This window comes from Coloeus monedula, assembly GCF_965178545.1.
Source record: "Coloeus monedula genome assembly, chromosome: 2".
NCBI classification, from domain to species: Eukaryota; Metazoa; Chordata; class Aves; order Passeriformes; family Corvidae; genus Coloeus; species Coloeus monedula.
The window spans coordinates 90,060,964-90,087,436 of NC_138782.1; the positions used below are offsets into that span (position 1 = coordinate 90,060,964).

At 38.8% G+C, this 26,473-nt stretch overlaps 1 protein-coding gene across 4 annotated transcripts in view; it reads right to left on the minus strand.

Annotated features, from left to right (window-relative positions):
• LOC309570236 (stromal membrane-associated protein 1-like) overlaps positions 1-26,473 on the minus strand; it is a 122,062-nt gene that overhangs the window by 57,154 nt on the left and 38,435 nt on the right. For all 4 annotated transcript variants that reach the window (XM_082276910.1, XM_082276909.1, XM_082276912.1 and 1 more), the window contains 3 exons: positions 8,222-8,355; positions 7,440-7,525; positions 4,542-4,617 (listed from right to left, as the gene is read on the minus strand). In XM_082276910.1, coding sequence (XP_082133036.1) covers positions 4,542-4,617; positions 7,440-7,525; positions 8,222-8,355 — 296 coding nt within the window. The remainder of the gene's footprint in view (positions 1-4,541; positions 4,618-7,439; positions 7,526-8,221; positions 8,356-26,473) is intronic.

The window sequence follows — 26,473 nt, forward strand, 5'->3', positions numbered from 1 at the left end:
GATTTCCTGTACAACTTTAGTAACACTTAACCTAGCACCATGTAGATATGGTCAAATACAACTACTAGGGTTGTGAACCAGAAACAACTTCTTTAGTGCAGTCCTGTGTCTCAAGGAGTCACCCCAGCAGTTCTGACTTCAAATTCTAGAACAGCATATTCTAGACAGATTTTCTGGAACCTTGGTTCTAAAAGTACACATTTCCTCTTTATTTATTGATAAACTGCAATCATCTACTTCAAAGCTGAAGTCCTCTAGGCCAGTAATTTTGGAAGATTCTTACTAACTCCACAAAACCTAAAACAAGCAGGATTTGCCATTTCTCTTGGCCATGCATCTAAGATCATGAGTCTCATTAACAACTGTTCCTCCACATAACCAGTTGCATAGCTCTGGTAAGTATTTGGGACTCAATACAGAGATTTTCAGTCAAAATGATACTCTGTTCAGACATTCCTTTCATGAAAGCCCACACTCCAGAGCATTTCTCCATGGCTCATATTTGCCTCACTTAGATTTTCTTCAACCATTCTGAAAATGTCCATCAAGTCATTTATTTAAGCATACAAGTTCAGATTCTTGGGAAAAGGTGTTTGTATAATTATAAGCTGTGCTTTCTTAAGAGCGTTCCAGGAAACAATAAACCAAAGGAGCATAAAGAGTTTAATGAGAGTCCACAGCAAACAAAAGGTTTAACAGTCTTCAGGACTAAGATGGTTATAGAAGAAACTGTTCTGCATGCTTTACCCTTTAGTTCTAGCATTGTTGTGTACAAAAAAACTCTATGATGAATATAAAAGAATTTGCCTAGGAGTCAAAGTGATGACCAAGTACAATTTTGAAGTGGAATGACATTCCCAGTTTCATGTCTGTACTACCCGAAGGACAGTTTTAACATCCAAAACCACGTCTTGCTACTTGACCTACAGCAACTGTCTGTAGTTAACCACAGAAGCAATGCAAGCTCCCACTTGCACTTTACAAGCTTTCAAGGATAAATGATGTCAAACAGCACAGCATATTGCACAGGAAGCTGTTCTTGTTGCTATTTCTTAGATGCACTATTTATAAAGATGCCCTAATTGTTTCACTGCTATGTGAAGTTTGATTTATTAGATTCTATGCTATACTTTACATCATTCATAGTTTATGTATGCCTAAAAATCAAGAAAGGGGTTTGGCAGAAAATTAATTGCAGGACAACAGTATTATGCTGAAGATACTTAAAATACATTTATTTGCTAACAGCTGCTGCTGCTCCTAAGTTGATTATTCAAAGAGCAAAACCAGTTCTTTCTAATAAACAATACCACTTCACATGTGTTATTCACAGGACAAACACATATACATTCTTCCAGGGTATCAGCCTCTCAGGTCTTTCTGTAAATAAGCCACAAGCCTGCACTGGGTCTAATCAAGAAAATGAGAGTAACTGTTTACTGATAACCCACTTGAAACAGCTGAGTAAATTGTACCACACATTTAGTCCTGAACAGTGGCACAGAACTTGCATCTCACATTTTTCCAAAAGTGACAAATCAGAAAACTATGAGATAATATGCTTCTTAATAGATTTTAAATACTTTTAAAAATCAAGTTGCTTTCTGTCAGCATTAGATTATACTAATGTATATTTGATTTTTACTTAAATACATTATTCTATTTAAAATGTAACTAGCCAATAAAACCACAAATGCTTTTTTTGCCCACAGCTTTATCCTGCATCACTTTTCAGTGAACCATGAAAAAAATAAATTTTCCTATTTGCATATTTTTAGTCAGCATGTTTGATGGCACTACCAGCCTCTGCACTAGCTAATTTTGTTATTATAGTGTGCAACTCCAAAAACGAAACTTAGTAATACAACAGTCTTGTCAGAAAACAAAAGCTCTTCTATAATTAAGAATAATAAAATAAAAAATTTGTAACAAAAGACATTTGTAACTCATTGTAACAAATTAATCCTGACAGTCAAAAACTGAACCTTGACATATACTCCTGGGCTTCAACACACAGAATACATTCACAGAGATGTCTTGCTAGACAAACTCGAAAAGCTTATGAACCTGCCAAAATTACACTAAGAGAAATATTGTACGGCATGTTTTAAAACTTTTATGCTACAGGAAGCTTTTACTACAAGCGACTTGCAACAGTGGATAAAATCTGGAAAAGCCCCTTAAAGTTTACATGCCACCTCAGTGAAATTACCACATTAAGGAAATTGACCCTTAGGCATTGCAACCCTGTTTCTGCACTTCTGTATCACCTGCTTATACCTAGAAGGGATTCATTTAACCAAAAGACAATATATGTGTGGTTCTCTAACTTAAATTAGCCTTAATCCAAGCAGAAGGCATTTCCATTTCAAAGGTGATAAGAAAAGATGTGCTAAAAAGCTCATTTGTTCCCCCAACAATGTTAATTTTGACTAAAAATAGGATACAAGGTGCTCTTGTAAAAGCAAGTATGGTTAAGAAATTTTCCAGAAGAGCTTCTCATGGTATAGCACTGACACCCCATGGGAACAGTTCACAAGAACTGATTTCATTCACTATTATTCATCGAAGTATTGTACTAGCGAGTGCCTTGACTGCTACCAAAACATTTGGTGGGGGCTGAAGGCTACAAGCAGGAAAGTTCCCCTTTCTCCACAGCTGCCCCTCAGTTCCTAGGGAATTTTGTCCACTTTCTAGCAGGTTAGAGAGGGTGTCTCAGATGTCATTAGGAATGCAAAACAAAACCTTTAAAAACTGTCACCACCCCCTGCACAAGGGCATGGAAACACACACCCCTTTCTCACTGTTCTCCTCAAACTTCTCACAGACCCCCATGTGCCAGAAGCATAGGGTAACCTCCCCTCTTCCCTGACAACAGTACCCAGAAGCATAAAAGCAGAGTACCAGACAAGCAGAATGGAAGCTCAGCTTCACCTTTTCTTCTTCTTCCTTGTCAGGCCCAGGCCCAGTAGAAAGACAATCAGTGAACACCAGTCACAGCACTACAGGTGCATGTGACCTGGGCCAGGGCCGGAGCCCGGGAGGATAACCCAGCACAAGCACCAATGACTGCAGGTGCTACACAAGTCCAGCTCATTTACTATCACGTACTTCTAGGATCTGCTATAACTGTGGCTACCTCAAATCTGATGCCTTGTGTCCTTGAAGAAACACGGGTGACTGCGAATGTGTATGATTCATCTATCGCTAAAATAAGGTATGGTAGGATTTTGTTCCCAGAAAGATTATGCCACACACACTAGTCAATGAAAGAAAAGCTCAAGTAGGAAGAAAGTACTCAGCAGTGATGTGCATCTCTTCAGCTGATCTGGACTCTAACCTTGCTGCTATGGCAGGTAAGTGATCTGTATTACTCTGCAATATGCTAAAACAGAATCTGATTACTCCTTCAAACATACTACAGCATGAGTGAACTGCTACATTAGACACCAAGGTTCTCTGTTTAGATAGATCTTGAGTGTCTTTAGAACTTTTTAAAGAAATGTAATTTTAAACTCTTCTTGCTACTTTCTATTTTGGAATAAAAGTAAGGAAGGGTAACCAATTCGTAATTCAAACCACAATCGTATTTTACATCTTAAGCGAAGCAATTTCCCCCCATTTCAACAGTACTTAATGAAACACCCTTCTGTACATTCCAGGTTTGCTTTATTTTACCCTTCTAAAATGAAACCATCATTCAAAGATCCATTTTCTCAAATGGGAAACACAGCAAAAACTCTCATGCTTCACACCAACCTGTCAAAGTTCATGGCCTAGTAAGGCAGAGTAGTAAGCTACGGTTGGGCCATACTTAAATAAGGTGGGTACAGAGCTGTGTACGTTTAAGCATAAATACAACTATATAAAGAAAAATGTATAAACTAGATGATATGTTCCAGAAACAGGTGTATCAGAAAACAAACAAACAAAACCTAACAAGACTCTGAACTTCAGTAAAGGTTTGAATTCTCAAAACTCCTTTGCCAAGAGAAGCACTCGCCAACTTACTGCAGTGCACACACAGCTACAGGATTTAACAGCAGGCTCATTGTACTGCCTGTGTTTGCTACTACAGCGCACCTCACTGCAAGGAACAGTCTGGAATTCAGCAGAAGAAGGCCTCGAAACACCCTAGGATTTCTCATCAAGGCTTACAGAGAATGAGAGAAGACCATGTCACCAGAAACAGCAATCCTATCTTATCCCTGTAACATGTAAAAAGATAAATAAAAAAGACTCAAACTATACTGTTAAAGAACTATCCATGAGTGAAAAACACAATACGAAGAGTCATAAACAAGCTACCTGTTGGATCATAATGCTTTGCTAATATAAATGTAATAGACAACATAGGTAGAACTTATAGAACCTAGGAATAGTCTTCAAGACATAGGGAAGGAAGTGCTTAGCTCTGAGTCAAAGTTTTCAACTGTAAAAGACATTTTAACATACATAATGTTTGCTACATTTCTCTTACATATTACATTTTCAAAAAAAAAAAGAAAGTGACAGAATTTTTGGTTTAAGTGTTTACTTACATTGAAGGCATTAACTGCATTTTTATCATAATACTTCTTCTTTTCATACTTATCCCTGATGAAAAATTCCACAGCTCTGGAAGTAGCTAGTTTAAGGAAAATATGCATTCAGATAAATAGTAACATCAACCTAAAAAAGCTCATTGGTTATTCAAATTAAAAAACTGCACCCGATTCATCTCTTTTTGTATTTTTAAAACAGCAGAACAAACCACTCTACACAGAACAACTGCTGCTGCAGTGCCCAAAATGAGGTTCTTTGTACTACACGAAATTAATCGGTTTAATCTCTTACGAAAACAATATGAGAAAGATAGAGTATAAGTAACTCAGTGTTCCACAGTTAGGACGTTTTCACCTGGCATTTATAAGCTACATGGCTGTGGTACTGAAAATACTTGAACAATGGTACTCATGTATGGTAAATAATTATAGTTTACTGTCTTAACTTGGGGGAAAAAAAAATACTTTCTGTTCAGAAAAAAGGTGAAATGTATGTATCTGTTATCTGATTTGCACAAATTATACCATTTATCAAATGCTGATCATAAACACTTCTCCAAGATCACTAAGTCCTTCATGAGTCTCCTGTTAAAACAAACATCCTTGTGGAAGGGAAAAAAATCTAAAACAACTAGTGAAAAAAAGATACTGAAGCAAAGATGGAAATAGCAGCAAGCATATTGATGCAGAAAACCAGAACTGACAACTCAGTAGCCCAAATGCAAAAAGGAAAGCTAGCAGTTTTCCTCAATTATTCTCTCAGCTTCATAAAGCAGCTCATCCAAAGCAGTGTGAACACTTTAATTTTAGTAAAGCTCACTCTCTAGGATGTGAAGAATAGATTTTAGCTACTTTGTCCGGCAATGTGATTATCCATTCAAAAACTGATATTGCAACTGTGGAAACTCAGACTCATTGCCTCAAACTTCCAAAGTAATTTTTCCTCAACTGATGGAAAGATACCTTAGCTCCACATACTATGTCCTAAGATTAACACTGAACTCAGAGCACTCAGTCCCTTCATTCTGTGCATCAAATTATATTATCAAAAATCAGAGTTTCAAATTGTATGCATCACCTGAAGACAGTTTCATAAAAATTACAAAAATCAAAACACTGCTTTCTACTTCTTTCCAAATATATATAAATTGTAAAGGGCATCCTGAGCACTTTGAAGGTACAACTACCTTAATACTAATACTGCAAAAAAATTATTCACTCTGTTGTTGGAAAAAACATTTTTCAACAGGAAACTAGACCTGCCATACAAAAAAAAAAACACAGTAGTCCTTAAAGTCAGCTTCTACACTACAGCATCTCTGCCAAGAGATTGATCACATGAAAAATATTTTCATAGTTCATCCAAAAGAATATTCAGAATGTAAGAATACTCACAACCAGAACACTGATAACATACTAAGCTGATTTTATAGTGACACAATGGGCAAAGAAAAAAGGCAAAAAACATCCATAACACAACAGCTTGTCATGAATGCCAAGTAGGTAAGTAGCTGCCAAAGTTATGGGAAAATTGAGAAATAAATCAGAAAATGTTGGTATCACCTCTCATGGTAGTGCAGCTTTAATAAAGAAAACACAGGCAATTAAATATATTCAGTTGACTAAGTCCACCAGTTAGAAGCTAACAACTATTCAAATGGGTATGTAATTAACTCAAGGCATACAGTGTGAACAAAAGAATTATTCTGAAAGTCTAAAAATTAGACAAGAAAAGCTTAAAGCATTATTGCTTCTCCTGCAATAGCACCAGTGAATTTAAGTTAGCTGCAGTAAAAACAAAATATACATCTTCAAGAGCTATTTTAAGTTTAAGTCAAAATATTTCGGTCATATGGCTAAAATAAAGTTCTAGAATATTACAGCTGGAATACTACAGTGCTATCTGGTTCCAGTTACTTTTTTCTTATGAGGATGTATGTTTAATTCAAAAGCTACTAGAATATGAAAAAAACGTATCAGTTCTGCTCAAGTGCATTTTATAATGAGGAGTCTAACCCTTCCAGAAACAAAATCTTCTGGCATTACATATCGAGTGTAGTATCTAATAAACAGAAGAACAAAAATCACCTTTGTAAATAGCAAATTCAGATCAAGTTATGTCTAAGTCTGTTTATCAGCTCCTGCAGCTGGGGAAAGACACAGCTTACTTAAGAGTAGGTGTTTAGGATCTCATTATAATTAAAGAGTCCCAATAAGATCAGGTGAAGCAAATCCTACTTACGGAGTAAGTTCACTAAATCAAGAAAAAAACCCAAATCTAAATTAATGCTGTTATATATTATCCTAGTGATTCAGTAAAGGTATTTCTTGAGAAAAGTTATTTATTGCCAGTAGACAGTTTTTCTTCCAACCCTTCCTGTCCAAGTACATAGTGATAATCACACACAAACACAACTGGTGGCCATCAGAGAGGCTGGGTTTATTTATGTATTCCCATGCTAGTCACCTAGAGAAAGAAATCCATGCTTCACTGCAGTAAGATGCAATGGCTTATTTTACTTTACCATTCAGCTCATTATTTCCTGATCAAATACTTCTAACTTCAGCTGGCAGTTACTCAAGATAAAGACAGAATATTCAAGAGCTCTCCAGTATCACTCTAACTTCCTACATACAGGGAATTTATGAAGTCACCTCCTCTGAAAGCAAAAATAAATGGTGCTTGCCAAATCTCATTAAGAAGTAGATTTGCTATGACTGAAGTAATTTAAACCTTTTCTGAACAGTTCTCAACTTCCACTGTCATTTCTTATACAACAATATCAATGAAATAAATAACATGAGCTGACAAATGTAGCCGTGCCTTGAAACAGTCATAACATCTCAATTGCATTAAAAGTCATTTCAATGTGAAAGCCAAAACAAAAAGGATACTGATCTGTTTGAGGTCTTCGGAAGTTCTCTGGCAGATTAGCTTCATAGAGTAGTCTTGCTTTAGTATTTCCCATTTCCTGCATGCACTAAGGAAAAGTGGTAGAAAACCATTAGTTCATGTCTGTCAATACTTTAAACTCAGAAATAGTCAGAATGCAAATGGAGTGCTTAAGTGACATTACAAGTTTTAACTTGGGGATCTCCCTGTTGCCATACGTCTTGGGAGATATGACCATGGCACAGGGGGGTTGCCTGCCCAGACTTGATGGACAAAAGTGACCAACACTGGTGCTGTTTGCAGTGTAAACTAACCCATCCAGGGAAAGACAAGCTTTGATCTCTCAGGATGGCTCTTCAGACCATGAAGACAAAGAGTAAGAAAATTTGTCTAAAGGCAGGAAGAGGCTTCAGACTGGAGCATACCTGGCAGAGTCAGTGCTTGATACACCGAAAGAACACAACCAGGCATCACACAGATGCAAGTGCTACTGTCCTGTCCCTTACTAAAAAGGCTTACACTTTTTCTATAAATACAACCAAGAAGTAGCTTTCAGAGTCCCTGGGGCAAGATAGAATACCTCTAAAATGATAGAGAAATGAGAGCTAAACCTATTTCTGATGTGAATTTTATGAATTTAGGCTCACTACAGTAGACGTATGATACATGCAAAAGCTAACAGGATTGTAAAACATTTAAACTGGGCATCATGATAAATGCAAATCCTTTCAGAAGTACTCCTGACATCCCTTCCAAACTGGAAACATATTTGAAGATATTTTACCTGTATTTGCTCTGGTGTCCATTGATCCAAGTTGACAGACTTGACCCTTGATATATGAACCCCAAGATTTCGATGTATCCCAGCACATCTGATGCAGATAAAAACACCAGTGTTCCAAGAAGCCCATCTTGGTCCTAAAAGGAATAGGGAAATAAACCAATTATTTTCAAAATTCCATATACTGTGAAGATTTTCTCTGGCATAATTTTATACCGACAACATGAATGAACAGGCTAAAGGCTCACCTCTGCTTCTCTAGAATATCTGTCACTTCTAACAATCTCCACTGTTAACAATTTTACTCACAGACTTCTAAATAATGTCACAAAACATTAACTAGCCAGATTTATCTAGAAAGTCGTATGTTGTGTCCACCTCCCCACCTCCAAAACAACACAACAAACAAATCTTAGAAAGCTGGCTTACTAGCAACAAGAATTTTGCTTGCATCTTGAAAAATCCTTATGGCTATGCCTCAGATGAAGCATCAACAGAAATCAGTAGAAGTTGCTCCTTCTTCTCCTTTTAAAAGCTTCTTAAGACATGCATTTGTACTTAACTTGAAATTAATTGCAGGGCAATTTTATATTAATGCAACAAATCTTTTAATACCTCATACAGCACAGACTTTACAACAGTAGCATGCAAGCTCTTAGGAAATGACTATACAAAGATTTGCAAAACCAACTGATAAAAATATCCATCTTAGGATGGTGTAAAACTCATTATGTTCATTATCCTTGATTTCTAAACTACAGTATGAGTTGCCATTCACAGCCAAATGGATTTTCTAACAGAATCGGGCTGATTTTTTAACTTTACCATTGTTTCTCAACTGTGCTGGCATGTTAAGACAGTTAAAGTATGCTGGCCTGAATTATCACGGTGACAATTAGGCTTTTTCACTTGAAGCTACTACGCATTCTCTAATTAAACACATATCATTTTATTCCAGCCCTGTACATCACCACTGTTAAAGGCACTACTTTGAAGTCCACCTCGTTCTGAACTCTAAGGAGTTCAAAGATTAAATAACTACCATGAAAAGCAAGAAGGCATATTGAAGAGTTGGAAAACATTTTGAGCAGTTATTTTCTGCTTTTGTATGACAGCCGTGCACCTAGACCACTCCTGCAACCGTAGTTGTTTGCATTTCAATATCAATATATTGTATGAATACCTTCCTGGGATCAACAAAAGATGCTTCCTTCTCCTGATCTTTAGCTTAGGACTGTGTTGGTTTGACCCCAGGCAAAAACCCACAGAGCTGCTCACTCACTCTCCTCTGCTACCGGACAGGGAGAAAAGAGTAGGAAGGGGAGAAGACTTGCAGACTGAGATAACAGTTTTATTAAGTGAAGCAAAAATTGGATACAAAGGGGGGAAAAAAAGAAAAGAAAGGATTTCTTCATTACTTCCTATGGCCAGGCAGCTGTCCAGCCACTTCCTAGAAAGCTGCGCTTCAGCACCCACACCACTTGTTTTGGACACCGCCATAACCAAGACTGCTCTTTCATCCTCTTCCTTTCCTTAAGCATTTCTTGCTTGAGCACTTTATCACATGGCATGGAATGCACAATTAGAATCAGCAGATGTCTCAGCTGTGCTCCTCCCAGTTTCTCACCTGCCACCACTCACCCGCTCAACTCTTGGGAACAGAAGAGAAAAAGAAAAGCTCTGATTGTGTTCAAGCACTGTTCAAGCAATAGCCACAAGAAGGAAGCAGGAGAAATCCTTTCAGTTAGACTCCACTCTAGAACTGTTATTTGAAAATCCCAAGACACATTCACGGATCCCACATTTGTTGCAAAGAAGCATTATTCTTACGAGCGGAAATGCTGGGAATATTTTGGGTTTTAGTTTATCTTTATTTAACCTTGCTTTTAATTTATCTTACTCAATATCTCAAAAAGTCAGAGCACTTGATGTCCACTGCTTGACCTTTAAGACCACAATCATTAAAATGACTGGCAGTTTTCAAAACAACTGCTACTATCATAAAGTTAGATTTCAAGGGTCAAGAGATCTAGGAGTTACTCACAAAAACTAACACACCTTTTCCCACATGGCAATTCTATGTTACAACTACTACTTGTCAGATAAGAACGGTCAGACTGTTTGTAATGTGTCTTAAATACTTCAACAACTAGCAACCTATTGATCTGCCTTTTTATTTCCCCCTATAAAACACTACAGACACAAAATACTCACTCTTACACTTGGTACATTTGTATTACAGGAAGGCCTCACTTAAAATTTATACTACTTTTAGTTTTAGTGCTCCAGGATAGAGTTTTGCAGGTCATTTGCCTCAACCTATTAATCAAGTTTCAGCTAAAATAGTACACCAGAAGAAACTTAATAATAAACCCTCTTAGCCACTCCATTGTAGATCAGGTACTTCAGTTTATGCAGTAGATTAATCTAGTCATGACAGTTTAGAAACATGTAAGATGAAGTCTTGTGTACCCAACAGCTTCTCCAGTTTTTCCCCTAAAGTATAACCCATGTGCTTTCTAAAACCTGGAGCCTGTTTTCAGCAGGTTACTACAGGGAAGGAAGGCGTTTAACTATACTATCTATATGCTGTCCAAATTTTGAATCCCTATAGGGTGTTTACACAACTGCTATGAATTTTTACCACAAATGAGTTTGTAAAACTACACATCACATGGGGTTCCTATACTTCAGGTACTGCCTCAGCTATGAGATCCCAGACAGGCAAATTCTACATTAATGAGACAAGTCTGGAAGGAGGACTTGACATGATTGAAGTCTACATAAATTAAGAGAGAGATTATTAACTTTGTAGTTAAAATATTACACTTGAAACTTTGTTAACAAAAAGAAAGACAACTTGTTGTAGCTGGTTTTCTCCTGGAAAAGAGCATTTGTATTTTCCCAAAAGCTCAAATTTTATTATTTTGTACTTATTTATGAAATAAATTAGGGAAATCAAATATATTTAAGCAATAAAGTAACAAATTAAACAGTGGAATAACAGGCAAACCTGAGGCCAGACAAAAATGTTCATGTGTAACCTCTGAATTTAATTCCAAGTAATGACAATATGCAATATTAAACACTTCAAATGAAAAATGTTTTCATTAATACAAATCAATCATAACCACAGTTAAGCACTAGGCAAGAGAAGTCAGAAAATATTTTCTGTGTGGGCATCAAACCAACTATGCTTGACTTAACCAAACAGTCAACTAAAGCCTAGGCTGCAAACCTTGTGTGAAAACTGTTAAACAGTAATTTGGCGAGATTCAATAAACAATGTACAGTTTTGTCAATTCTGTATGAAGTCGGGATCCTTATTTCTGCACACAGGAAAGATTTTGCACTAATAGAAATATTCACAGGTCTCTTTTTGTTGGGTCCTTAAAGACACATTTGACTTTCTTTAGAAAAATTTACAAGAGTAACCTGGTTTAGCTGCTGTATGTATTTTGCTAGCCAATTAAGAATATGGATATTTGGCTTCAGAAATGAAGACTGGACATCAAGAATCTTGATGGCTGTTATTTTACACTATTTAAAACACCTTTACATGTCAGTAGTAATGCTATCTTACCTACCAAGAACTGCACTATACACTGCAACTTCAGTCAGTCAATAAGAACACAAAATACTTGACACATTTGACATAAGTTTTAATAGAACTGTAATTTTGTTCTCCTGGAAGCCATTTGAATTTTTACTAGAAGCGCCAATGTGCAGTTCAGCAGCTTGCTGCAACACTCCAATATAAAAATACACCTGAAGTTACTTCTTCAGTCATTTAAGATATAGATAACTGCTTAAAAGTATTTTCAGTCTCTTCCATCCTTTACTAAAGTTAATTTTAGGAAAAAGGCCATAGGACTGAAAATGACCAATATTCATACTAGACTATATACTAGACTACCGTGAAGTCCCTGGAACAGTGCCTGGCTGAACAAAGGAAAAAACTTCAGCAACAGTAAGACAGATTGCTGCTTCCAAGATGAGAATCGAACTTTTTTTTCTTCACTCTAAACTTTTTTTTCCATATTTCTATACACACTCTACTGATTAGACTTAAATTCCCATTTCAGTCCTTAGCAGGTGGCTGTGAAGGTGTGTGCTATCTGCCAGAGAAATCATGACAAGATTTTGAATGCATTAGGTCATACACAATTTAAGGAATCCTTAAAATAACTAGGTTATTTTTTTAGGCCCACAAGGTTTGTTGTGTGTATTTAGTCTTACTGATAACTGTAATTCAGTTGCCTTCATAAAAAGAGGTGATTAATTTTGACTTGAAATTTCAACACAGCACAAGTGCAAGTTTCTTGTAAGAGCTAAACAGAAAGGTAGTTCTTTGGGCCATCATATAACTTCATATAATTAATTGTCAGTCTTGGCTATTACATGTTAAATGGACAACACCAAGCAATATTTCCCAGTATACTGGGCCTGCCTGGGATGGAATTAACTTGCTGCATTGCAGCCCCTATGGAGATGTGCTTTAGATTTGTGACCAAAACAGTGCTGGTAACAGAAATACTTTGGCTACAGCTGGACAGGGCTTGCACAGAGTCAAGGATTTCTCTTCTATCCCCACCCAGCAGGCAGGGAGTAGGCAACAAGCCAGGAGGGAACACTCAGGGACATCCCAAATATATATTAGAATCCAATCAGGTGCATAGAAACAGCACTAACTGTGACATATTTATGGTATTTAAGGAGTCCTTTATTAGAGACCATCTGGGCTCCAACAAAGGAAAGAAATATGTAGCCACCAAGGAACAACATAGCCTGTTGTATCTTTAAGTTTTCAGAGTTTTTAGATAACTCACGAATTAAAGAAAAAAACTAGAAAGTTTATTTCCAGTTACAGTAGACTTCCATGCCACTATAGTTATTATATAGAACCACCATTCTCCCTATTCACAGAAATATCTGCAGCTACTAAAAAACTGTGAACATTTCAAAACTCAACTTCAGCTGTTTAAAACCTAAGCAATAAAGAGCTTGAAAGCAATTTACATAATTTTAGATAAAAGTCTTCAGATAAGTTGATTTCAAGCCAATTTTTAAATTGCTGAAAAAGTTGTTCAATCTCACATGCCATTCTTTCATTCTAAAATGCACATCAAAGTGTGAATTTTGCGTAAAAGGCATCATTTTTACATATTCTCTGGTGAGGTGAAAGCTTTTCTCTCAACATATTTCAAAATCTTTCCCACTTTTCCCTCACACTTTTCTTTTTTCAGGATACAATTTTTGATTACAGATTTCTCCTTCATATGATTTAAACTGAACTCATACCTTGCACATGCTTAATGTTTGTGCACATACTCCCAAATAACACTTTCTTCTCTGTCCCCATTAACTCATTCAGTAAGGACCATGTGTTCTACTCCACTGTTTTAGAAAGAAGCTGACTGAAGAAGCCATAATAAAAATTCACACATTGCTGATAAACCCTTCTAATGTACTTCTATATGATACAACCATCTTTTTGCGTGTAAAGCTGACATACATCTTTGGGCAAGAATAATGATGGGAATTGTAATGCTGAAGCTGGTATCATGCATTTTCAAAGGAAACAAAACACAAAGTACATTAGTGTTTGTATGTCCAAGATTTAAGTTTTACTCCAACTGCTCAAGTTTTATTTTGCATCAGCACGCACACAGCACTGCATGAGATACAAAACAAGGTTTAAACAATATGGTTCATTTAAAATGCTGACAGAAAAAGTACTTTTATCAGCATTACAAAAAATGTGAAACCCTCATATACTAGCTGTATATGAACCCAAGCAGTCAATACAGTGTGAAACATTGCTTTAGCTCTCCATTTGATTAGTTAAAAAAAAATTTCAGCTGTTTTAAACATCTCAGTCAATGCTCCATCCTCTACTCAGCTTCCACCTGCATTAAGGAATTAGCGAGAAATAACAGGCAAGACTGGGCAGGAGTAGGAGAACCTGTCACACAAACACATAACCAAAAAAAAAAAAAAAAAAAAAAAAAAAAAAAAAAAAAAAAAGAGGCAGTGGAGTGGAGACCAGAACAAACTAAAAAGAGGCAAAGAAAAATTAAAGTCTTCGAATATGACATAACTGGGTAACATCCACAAAAGAGCAAGTATAAGATCACTGCAAATTTGACTATGAAGTTGAATGATGATTGTTGGTTCCCTTATTACAACAATTGAGTTTCCTTCCCTCCATCAGTCCACCACCATCTGTTCAGCTTACTGTAACTGCAGTTAACAACGAAACACTCCTTTTGCGCACTACAGGTGCTGACCCCTCTCACGAAACATCTTAATGTATAGAGAGCAAACAGAGGTCTGAATTGGGGTAAAAGGAGCAAGCATGCAGCCTTTCAATTTTACATGTGCTGTCAAAGAGAAGGACAACCGTTTTCCATCTCAGCGAACAATTCTGAATCCTTTACAATACATGCATAAACCCAGTTTGCCAAGAAACTAGTAAGTTTTGAGACAAAGTTTTAAATGAAAAAAGCTTGTCAAGACTAGCTTTAAATAAGGTTTGTATGATAGAGGCACATAAACACAAAGTTAGTTTTCACTTTACATTCTTGCAGTTACCAGTTAGAAATTCTACAAGGAAGGAAGCCAAGTATTACACATAACCTTACACATAACTTTGCATCTCTAATATAGTCTGTAGCAAACTTATCTTGGGCCAACATCTTTAAAGACTTCTGACAGACTACAATGCTTTTTTTCTCTCAACAGCATCCTGCCTGTCCTTTACCTATAAAGTGCACTGAAGTTACTTTAATTCCCATTTGTTTCCCCAAATTCTCCTGCTGTTTGACAGACTCGATTTGCCAAAGAACTGGCTCCATCTTGTGGAACAGAGAATTAACTGCAAGAAAATCTACACACCTGACCCCTCCTGAGTGGTTGATAGCCAGTTCACAAAAGCTATCACTTTTGGTCAAAGAAAGCCTCATTGCACCAATCCAAGCATACCCATGCAGTGCTCTCTCCCTTTCCATTACTATCCACACCAAATTCATTCTGCTCAAGTGTTCTGCTGTGCAAGACTTCAACCAAGCTAGGAAAGAATATCTTTCAAAAACATCTGTAACTTCTCCAAGCTGAGATAAAAATAAAGATTGTGAACAGGAGACAAGCACCCTTACATAGCAGATAGAGAGAAACGAAAGAAAACAAGTAAGCACCAGCTGTATTTTATGTAATTCAATTTAATACAAGAAGATCTAACACAAAACAGTGCCTTCTCCAGGGGCTACTCAGGGAAGAACAAAAGAACAAGGCAGAACTTACAGAGATTCCTCCAAGTTTCTCTCCTCAAAACGTAACACACTAGAGACAGCAATTAAGTCAAAATAATACTGAAATACTCCAAAAAAAAATTTACTATCATGCAGTTTCAGTCTAATCCTGCTGGTTCAAAGACCCTCACTTACTAGTTTCATTGGAGGCTGCTTAGTTTTTCCCACAAAAGGTAGATCTACCATCCTCATTTTTGCTTCACAGACTCCTGGGGTGGATGGGGTGGCGGGAGTGAAACAAATCCTACAAGGAAACATCACTCACCCATCCCCAACACAAAAAAGCTCAATTGCAATGTTAATGTCCACTGAAACAGACTTCGTGAATTAAGCAAATCTTTGAAAGAATGAAAGATCTCGCATAAAGATCTTGAAGCAAAGGAAATCATGCAAGAACCACAGTACAAGAATCTTTTTTCTATTAAATGTTCTTCAAGGCCCTTGAACCTTAAGTCTTTTGAGACTACTGATAAAGGATTATTTACTTGTCACTCAATCCACTGAATTAGTTTCTGATTAAACAGAACAAATAGCCTGAAGCATGTTCTCATGTCACATCTAGTCCCCACCACAAGCATAATTTCTCTTCCTTTACAGTAGAAAAGGCTTCCTTGCTTTACCTCCATACCCATCACTGGGAAAACCATGGAAGCTCAGTCTTTATGTGCTTTTAAGGTGTCAAAGTATGCAGCAAAATACTGTTTTATCCAAACAAAGGCAACAAAGGCTTACATGGTAGTTGTCAGCAATCTCTTACAGCTGGCTTACCGAGCTTGTGTTCAGAGAGTCAAGACCAGAACTTGAGAACTTAAAATTTACCACATTCAGGAAAGTGGGACAGGAGTTCAAACAAGAACTGCTTGTAACAGGCTGTTCTCATATTTTTAAACAAATCAAACTCAACAGCATTAAGTTGCACTGAACGCAGACAAGTACACTGTTCCAGAGCCCAGCTTAATAGTACCCGAGATTCATATGGTTCAAGGCCTACTGCAGGAACAGTGGGAAGACAAGCCTTAGAAGCATTGCTTAGCTATTTTTAGCCACTATCTGGTAGGTGGTAGAGAGTTTCATGGACAGGATTCCTCCAAGTTTGTCTTTTGGTTTGGATAACCGTTTTTCATGAAAGCCATCAAAAAATCCATTAAGTGCAGACCTATTCCTAACTCCAAATAGGCTCTGTAGAACGATCATGAATGAAATTTCCCCTGCACAACCCTGTCCCACCTCTGTAAGTCACAGAGAGAAACATGTATCAAATTGTTTCAATTATTCCTTCAGCTCACTTATTCAATTGCTTCTGTAGCATCAAAAATTGCTAGAAGCATTTCAAAGAAATTCCAAGGATTGTATGAAGCCTCAACTAGAAAAGAAGTACAGTGACATGAATGTTCCTTCATTTCTGTGTTTAAAATCAAGTGGCTGGCTTCATAACTACTTTAGTTCTGGAATGGATCCAAGTAATTTCAAACAGCGAAAGCTCTATACAGAAAATTAAGTGTGGAATATGAAAGTGCAGTTTGTAAATCAGAGGACAGGCTGGTTACATTAGCTATTGGAGATACACAGGTAATGTCAGTTTATTCTTGAGATCAACAGGTCTTTTTCTTGTCTAACAGCCATTTGGCACAAGCAGTCTTGCAAGGTGACAAAGTGAAAGAATTAATTTTTTTTGCCTTATTAACAAATAGTCAGCTTCTAAAAATCTTTTTGACTGAATAAGATTGTGAGAAGATAAGCTTGCTTTACCAAAATAAAGTCATTTTATCAAATATTAGGTGATTATAGAAGATAAAAGGTAAGTTGTGAAATAAAATACAAAATTTAGAGTTCACCATAAAGTTATATACATAAATACATAGTTGAGCACTCCTCATGTAAATTAAGAGAAAAAGGAGATTAGGATGGTTTTTTGGGATTTTTTCCCCAAAACATCACAAAGACCTCCTATTTATCTTAGAAATGAGATGACAGGATTTAAAAAGAACACCCACCTCATTAAAACACTTATTTTTAATGAAAATATTGGTTTAACTCAGTGTTTTGCATTGAAGCCTCCTTTAAAACCATCTCCCAAAGTTTGCATTCCTAACTTGAAAGTACTTCACACCTCAGATTTCACCCATCCTCACACTGCCCAGGTAAGCAGGATCATAAGCAACTTCTGAACTGTCAAGAGAGCAGCTCCCAATCCCTGGCTGGCAACCACGCCTGCATAGCCTGAGCACGTGTCTGTGACTGTATGTGGATGTACACATGCAGAGTACAAAGGACACAGCCACAGCACTCCTACCAGCCCTGTGGGATACTGCCCTGCGCTACAGCACCCTTTGGAAAGTAAAGTCAGTGCCCCAAGTATCACAGATGACAAAGGTGCCAACCCTGGCACATTCAATAACCTAATGGCTTCAGAAATAAAATTTCAATTTGGCTAAGGGGTAGTGCTCCAATTTTATCCTGCCTGTTCACTTGTGAAGAGAAAGACTGCTTGTGTCAGAGTTCAGGCTGCAAGAATAAGGTGTGGAAGCTGTAATTTCCTGTTAGCAGCATTTGGTACTTTCTAAAAAAGACAAAGTTATGTAGCATATTACAGTATTACTAGGAAGCTTCTGGAGCAGGTCTTGACAGCAATTTTTCCCTTGCCAGCAAGGAAATGCTAAAACACTTACTGTATTAAGTTTACAATTTATACTCTTTTTATATGCAGAAATAAAAGGAAAATGGGAAACAGCAAGCTCTTACAAAATGTTTTCATAAGCTGATAGCTAAGCAGTAAGTAAAACCATCAGTGACAAGAAAAAGAAAGGTATAAATCTATGCTACTCTGTCAGGATGCAGCAACCCTTCTGCATACCCAGTCAATGGATAAAGATTACATAAGCACCTGCTGCAAAAAACTCCTTCAGTCAGTTACTGAAGTTCTTCCTTTAACTATGACAAAAACCTCAGAGATAACATTTGTATGCAAGACAGGCTTATAACGTAGTCTGTTTGCCATAAACAAGAATGAACCCTTTCCTACCAGAGACATTATCTAGCAATTGCATTAATCAGCTTCCCTTTACAATTTTTCCTCAAACATAACTGAAGAGATCCTTAAATAAACACTCCACAAACCTCTATGCAGTCCTCAGTGACTGCAGAGATGTGCTTTCTCATACATTACAAAGAAGGTAAATGCACCCCCATAACCTCTCCAAGATGCAGAGAAACCAGAGATCCAAGCTTCTTTATCCAAGTCATAGAATCAGAGTCATTAAGGTTGGAAAAGACATCTTAAATCTGAAAGTTCCACCATTAACCAAACATGGCCAAGTACCACACCTACCTGTTGCTTAATACTTCCAGAGATGACGATTCACCACTTCAGGTACTGGAACTGGGCAGCCTGTTCCAATGCCTGACCAGCTTTTCAGTGAAGAAATTTTCCCCAATAACTAATGTATACCTTCCCTGGCACAATTTGAGGCCATTTCCTCCTGTCCTGTCACTGGCTGCCTGGGAGAAAAGGCCAACCTGCACCTGGCTACCTCCTTCCAGGGAGTTGCAGAGAGTGATTAGGGCTCCCCTGAGCCTCCTCCTCTCCAAGCTAAACACCCCCAGTTTCCTCAGCTCCTCCTCACAGGACTTGTGTTCCAGACCCTTTCCCAGCTCCACTGCCCTTCTCTGGACTCAGTCCAACTCCTTCCTGCAGTGAGGGGCCCAAAATTGGACACAGAACTCAAGGTGCAGCCCCACCAGTGCCAAGCACAGACAGACAATCACTGCCCTGGTCCTGCTGGCTACACTATTGCTGATACAGGCCAGGTGCCATTGGCCTTCTTGGCCACCTGGGCACATGCTTAGGCTCACGTTCAGCTGCTGTCAACCAGCACCCCCAAGTCCTTTTCCATCGGGTAGCTTTCCAGGCACTCTTTCCCCAGCCTGCAGCAGTGCAGGACCTGGCACTCGGCCTTGTTCAACCTCATACAACTGACTTCAGCCCATCGACAGAACCTGTGGGGAGCCTTCCTGCCTCCTTCCAGCAAATCAACAGTCCCAGCCAACTTTGTATCATCTGTAAACTGACTGAGGGTGCACTCAATCCCCTCATCCAGATCATTGATAAAGATATTAAACAGGACGGGAGCAAATACTGAACCCTTGGGAAACCCACTAGTGACCAGCTGGATGTGACTCCATTCACCACTCTCCAGGCCTGACCAGCCAGCCAGTTTATATGGAGCAAAAAGTGCACCTTTTCAAGCCATGAGTGGGCAATGTAAAATGCCAAATTTCAGGCTCTAGACAGTAGAAATACACTGAAATCATCTATAATGACCAGCCAGATTGGTTTTTTGTACCAATCCTCTCTGCTATATTGGTTTGTGTGGGGATGGAGTTTATTTTTTTCATAGAAGGCCCTATGTTGGTGTGTTCTGAATCTGTGACCAAAACAGTGTGAAAGGAACACAGCTGAGACATCTGACCCCATCTGACCAAAGGGACATCCCATACAACACTGTGTTCAGCAATAAAAGTTGGAGTAAGAAGGAGAAAGGAGAGACATTTGGAGTGAGTAACTACATAACTGTTACATGCGATGGAACCCTGCTTTCCCGGAGAAGGCTCAACACCCACCTGCTGATGCTAAGAAGTGAATTAATTCCTTATTTTGCTTTGCTTGTGGGCACAGCTTTTGCTTTACTTGTCTTCATCTCAACCCATGAGTTTTCTCACTCTTACTCTTCTGCTTCTCTCTGCCATCCCACCGGCAGCACATCCACATTCACTGCGGAGATATTCACCTACATTCCTCCTCTACACACTGTCTCATTTCCTCTTCAGGTTATGCAGATCAGATCAAGTAAATTTTTAGGCTGCACCATTCATCTCTCTTCCCTACAGAGAGCCTATTGGCCCACCCTCAAACACTAATACACCACAGTTCTCAGGCACAGGAACAGCCTACCTCGCAAATGCAACTCTGGTCTTGGATGATCCTTGAGTTTTACTGTAACGGTATTATCAATCTTCAGAGCAGAACTTTCAGTGGAGCTCAGGGTACTAAATTAACAGACCAGGGGAAAAGGAGAGGCTGAAGAGGACAGACAGAATCAGGCCTTTTATCAACTTGAAGCTCCAGTGCCACAGACACAAATCCTTCCCACAAATACCAGGGACCTGCATGCCAGGGTAGCTACACCCCAACACTGCATTCTGCCAGAGTCTCAGCAAATGGATCACACCTTGGAGTGCTTCAACACCCATCCCTGAAGCTGAGTTTGAGCCAATACACACAACAGAAGGTATCTATGCTCTGTAAGACAGATCTTTTAAAGAGCAGGTGTTAAAGAACTTCTGCATTTCCTCAGAACCTATAAAATAATCTAGGCATAAATGGACTTCCTGACATCACTTAAACTAACTTGCTGTTTCAATCAGATCTAATTAGACCATGCTGCTTAGGGCTTTGTTCAGTTGTTTTGAACAGCTCTAAGGTATATTTCACCATCTCTTTGAAGAAAAAAATCAGCCCAGTATTTGAAGATTGTGTCTTTTTTAAATCACAAAGTAACTTATTTATTTTCAATTCAAATGCATCTTGCCACACATTCAAGGCTTAAATGTGCTTTGCATTTTTCTAAAGGCTTCTTGCTTCCTAAAACTATGTTGGTCTCCTGCAAGATGATACTAGATCAAATAAAATTCAAATTACAGTTGAACATTCCAGCATGACAGTCATCAATACTCAGACATCATTATATCAGCTAAATGTGACTGAGAAAGAAAAGAACAAATTTACTTTCAAGTAGTGTTCTTCACAGTTGATTTAACTAGATTTGTGTTTCAAACAAATTGAGAGAAAGTTGGGAGGCTTCTCTGAGCAAGTTATTTTTCCAAAGTGATCTTCTGTACTCTGTGTAGAAAGTAAGTCGTGGCTGTACAATATTTTTCCTCAAAATATCATTTCCTTCAGATGCCAGAAGAGAAATGGAATACAATACCAAAGCACTCAGCTGCATTTAGTCTAGAATACAGAACTGTGAGCATGAGTTCTAAGTAGGATTAAGATTGCTTGAGAAGTTATCAATTCTCAAAATATGCTCTCAAAGCTTTGCAGGACTCTCAAGCATGAGGTCTTGGATCTGCTGTATTTTTTAAAGTCTCCTTTAAGACCACTTGACAGAATCCTTTCGTTCCATAAATATATTTTTGGAGTAAACTTTTTTAAGCAGGGACTCCATGAACACCCAAGCTCCATGAAAATCACAGTGAACAAGACAAGTGTCAAGGGGTATTCAGCATCACTTCTTTCAGAAGTTGCTTGCTATATGCTGCAGAAGGCCCAGAAAATTGAACCAAGGCTTCACAATCTTTATTAATGAGAATGACAGTTACTTTGTACTTAGAACACACAAGAAACCTTCAGCAGTTGTGGTGGATAAACCTTGTCTGGTCATCATGCACCCACCAAAGAGGAGAAAATAAGATAAAAAATTCATGGGTCAAGATAAAGGCAGTTTAATAAAGAAAAACAAAGGCCATGTGCAGAAGTAAGAAGAACAATATTTATTCTGCTATCAGCAGGTGATACTCACTTCCTGGGAAGCAAGGTCTCAGTACACAGAGGTTGCTCTGGAAGACAAACACCTTAACAACAAAACTCCCCCCTCCCCCTGCATTCTCTTAGCTTTTACTGTGCCACTTGTCATAGGCTATCCCTTAGGTCTGTTTGGGTCAGCTGTCCTGGCTACATCCCCTCCCAAACTTTCGCCCACCTCCAGTCCAGTGGCCTTTGGCAGGAGGTTGGAGAGACAGCCTTGAGGCTGCACTTGCACTGCTCAGCACCAGCTGAAACACTGGTGTATTATCAACAACCTTCCAGAGCTGCAAAGCACAGCAGCATGAGAGCTGCCATGGAAAGTTAGGGCCCTCTCAGACAAACCTGGTACAGCAGTTCAATGCATTTAATGCTGAGGATAATCCAGGTATCACTTGGCAATGAGAACAAAGACCAAAACGCCTGCACTCTGTCCTCCTGACATGTCTCTTTGGTTTAACCCCTGCTTAAGTGGTCAAGCACACTTCCTCTGAAGATCTAAAGGGTGCACATAAAGTGTGGCATTTGTCATGTTTAAAGGGTTATTTTTGTCATTCTACAGATAACAGGCAACTGAAAAAACACCCCATATGCATACCTTAATGGGATAATCAGTCCCTTTATTATAAAGGCATCATTACTTATCAATACACTAGTTGCTTCTATAAATTGCTATGAATGACAAATTTAAATCCAAATGACTTGAGCACACATTGCCAGGAGCTTATTTAAAATGATCATTCTTTCCTGATTGTCACTCTCTGCTGTGATTTGAATCCACCCGCAAGTTCAGCTGCATTCAAAAATACCAGGTTACATGATGAATCACTTCCATCTTGTTTTGCAGAATTTCTTATATGACTACTACTGCCTTTAACCCTACCAATAAAGTCCTGTACTATCAAGCTTTATTCATTTTCATTCAAAGACTTCAGTAAAAATGCATTAGATTCTTGTATAGTAATCAATAGCTGGATGTGGAATATTGCATTCCTTTTCTCATCCATGCAAGAGAGAAAGTTACTCATCTTTGGGGTTTTTTGTTTTGTTTTTTCATCTCTTTTAAACACAAAATCATAGCCAGGCACGGCTTTTAGAGAAAGAACTGTTCCTTTACCAAACCACACCTGCAAAGTCAGTTGCTTGGCAACATCGCCTCCAACTATCACACATGGCTGTCCACAGCTCCACTCTGACAGGTGCTGAGCTACAGTCTCTACCTCTTCTTCCTCCACTGTCTACCAGAAACAAACACCTTTCCTGGAGAGAGGAAAGGGGCAACTCGCAGTTTAGGGCTACTGAGATAGGTAGAATACAAAAACCACACAGATCAACTTCCCCCCCAAAAACTTGCCACAAACTCCATAAGCTACAACATCAGCACTCTCTATATCCACATCTACCACAGACTTGCAGGACAAGGATGTTCTCTGCTCCTCCAAGTTCTTCCTCCTCTTCAGATCATCACCTCAGAACAGAAAAGCATCTGGCTCCTCTGGTCAGAGGGAGACAAATCTCATCAGTATTTTGGATAAGCCTCCAAGGCAGAAACAAGACAGGAACTCGGGTTCTCTTGATTGGGTTGTTTCATAGCACTGGGCAGGAGCTCCTTGAGAGTACATACTCAGACATACAAGTTTACCACCTAATGGAAAGCAACACATGATCAAGACAAGACAGTGGAAGATACGCAGGAGTTAGCAATATATCACATAATCAGAGTCTACTGTAAACAAATATTAATATAAATAGGTATCCATTCCAATTTTAAATCTGCCAAGTTATCACAAAGAAAATAAAGCAATTTTGTTTGAATGGATTTTTATAAAGACATTTAAGAGAAAAATGTTAAGAGAACTAATACTGCTCAAGCTCTCAGCAAACATTAATCAGATAAGAGGCCAGAATGTAAGACAAACAGGAATCTCTAGTAGTTTCTTTTTTCCCAGTCTTCCAGAGGAAATAGCTGTTAGTCATAATATGGAGCTCAAACCAGTAGCTGTAAGATCCAGGGAAATTTCTGACACAAGGGACACTAGCTCTAAGCAACTGTCTACCAGCTCTACAGAGCAGTTAAAGTTGTGAAGGTATTCTCCCAGCTAGACTTAAACAACATTTCAGTGAAACATAAGATATGAGTAACCCTTCTACCACAGCCTCTCAACTCCCAGCTGCTTCAAATGGCTAGATTTGGTCCTTTTTGTCTCTGGATGCACAAACCACAACAAAATTTCTATGTTTCTTGAAAATTCAAAGCTCTACTATAGTCTGTATTTACTACTGTTTAATTGCTTTCTCATAAAGGACTTCAACTTTAAACAAAGAATCTACTTTGAATCTACATAGGCTGACACTTGCACACTGGGGAGAAAAAAATTGCATGGTATCTGCAGTGGGACACCATATCAGCTTGTAAGTGATAAAATAACTGAAGTGGATCTGAAGTAGGAGAGACTGGAAGGGACCCTGAAGATGAGCTCGTCCAAACCCTGGTGCTCAGAGCACAGAAAACACATCAGGTTGCTTAGGGCTGGCTGTTCCCAGTCAGATTTTTGGTGCTTCCACAATGCATGCTCCACAGCCTCTCCAGGTAACCTGATCCTAAATAGCCTTTCCTGGAGTTAAACAACAACAAAAAAATCTTATCTTTCAGTGGAATTTCCCGTGTTTTAATTTGCGTTCATTGCCTTTTGGTCCTATCACTGGATATCACAGACAAGTCTGCCTCCATCATATTTACTCTCTGTCACGAGGTAAGAACTCCCCAGCAGCCTTCTCTCCTCCAGGTTAAACAATCTCAGTGCTCTCAGCCTCTACTCAATCGTAAGGCACATTAACCTTCCCCTTCCTGCCACTTTACTAGACTTGCTCCAGTCTGTCCCTGTTTCTTTGTACTGTGGAGCTCAGAACAGACACAGGACTACAGATGCAGTCTCACCAGTACTGAGGAAAGGATCTCCTCCCTCCAGACACTGACCACTCTCCTCTGGACATTCAGTCCAAGATGTTTGCCTTCTTTGTGGCAAGGGTGCATTACTGAGCCATGACCAATTTTTGATCCACAGCACCTCTTCTGCACTGCCAACACCCCCTCCCTAGGGACAGAGCTTTGCATTTCCCTTTGTTGAACTTTGTTCCTGGTGGCTCCTTTCTTCCACTTGTTCACTTGCCTGCTCCCGAGTAGCAGCACATCCATCTGGTTTATCAACCACTCCTCCCAGTTTTGCATCCCATCAAGCTTGCCAAGGGAGGGGTGCATCCTGTCACACAGGTCATTAGAAGATATTAAACAGTGCTGGCCTCAGTAACAACCCCTCAGCTACACTAAAATGGACTGGGCTCCCGCTCAACTTTAACATGTTGATCACCACCCTGAGCCTGGCATTTTAGCCTCTAAGCTATTTTCAATCCACCTCAGTGTCTTTATCCAGAATGCATTTCATCAGCTTATCAAAGACAAAGTTACAAGACAGTTTCAAAAGCCTCATGAAAGGTCAAGGTAAGAAAACACTCGTTCTCATGCACCAAGCCAGTCGCCTTGCTCAGTTCAGCGTGGAAGGTTATTGGGTTGGTCACACATTACAGCCCCTTAGTTAATGCATACCAACTACTGCCCATCGTTTTTATTCATGTGTTTTCAGGATTATTTGCTCTGTCACTTTTCCAGGGACAGAGGCAAAGCTGACTGGCTCGTGGTTCCCTAGATGTTCCTTCTTGCCCTTTTCAGAGATAGTAAAGACATTTGCTTGAGTTCAGCCCCCAAGACCCACCTCCCCACCCACCATTACCTTGGTCAATGAGAGTCGCTACAAAATCACCTTGGCCAGCCCTGTCTCCCTCCTGGCTGCATCCTATTAGAGCCCACAGACTTGTGTACATCCAGTTTCTATAAGCAATCTCAAACCTGATCCTCCTCTACTAACTGAGAGTATGCTTTTCTTGCCTAGAATCACTGAAAGCAAGTCTTACTAGTAAAGAACAAAGTGAAGAAGGCATTGAATGTCTCAGTTGTTTCCACATCCCTTATGAGTTCCCCTCCCCATTCAGCAGCAGGTCCACATTTGCTCTATTCTTTTTTTCTGCCAATTATCTGTAAATGCCTCCCCTGTTGCTATTTACATATACTTGACAGATAAGACTCCATATGGATGTTGGCTTTCTGACCTAGACACATCTTTGCACGCTTGAACAATGTCTCCAGACTCTCCCTAGGCCACGTTTCTGCTTCCACCTCTTACATGCTTCCTTTTTATGTTTGAGCTTTTTCAGAACATTCATTCAATGTGCCTTTGTACCATCTCCTATTCATTGCATATGCCACATTAGAGCTTAAAGAAGTAGTCAACCAGCTTTCCTGGCTCT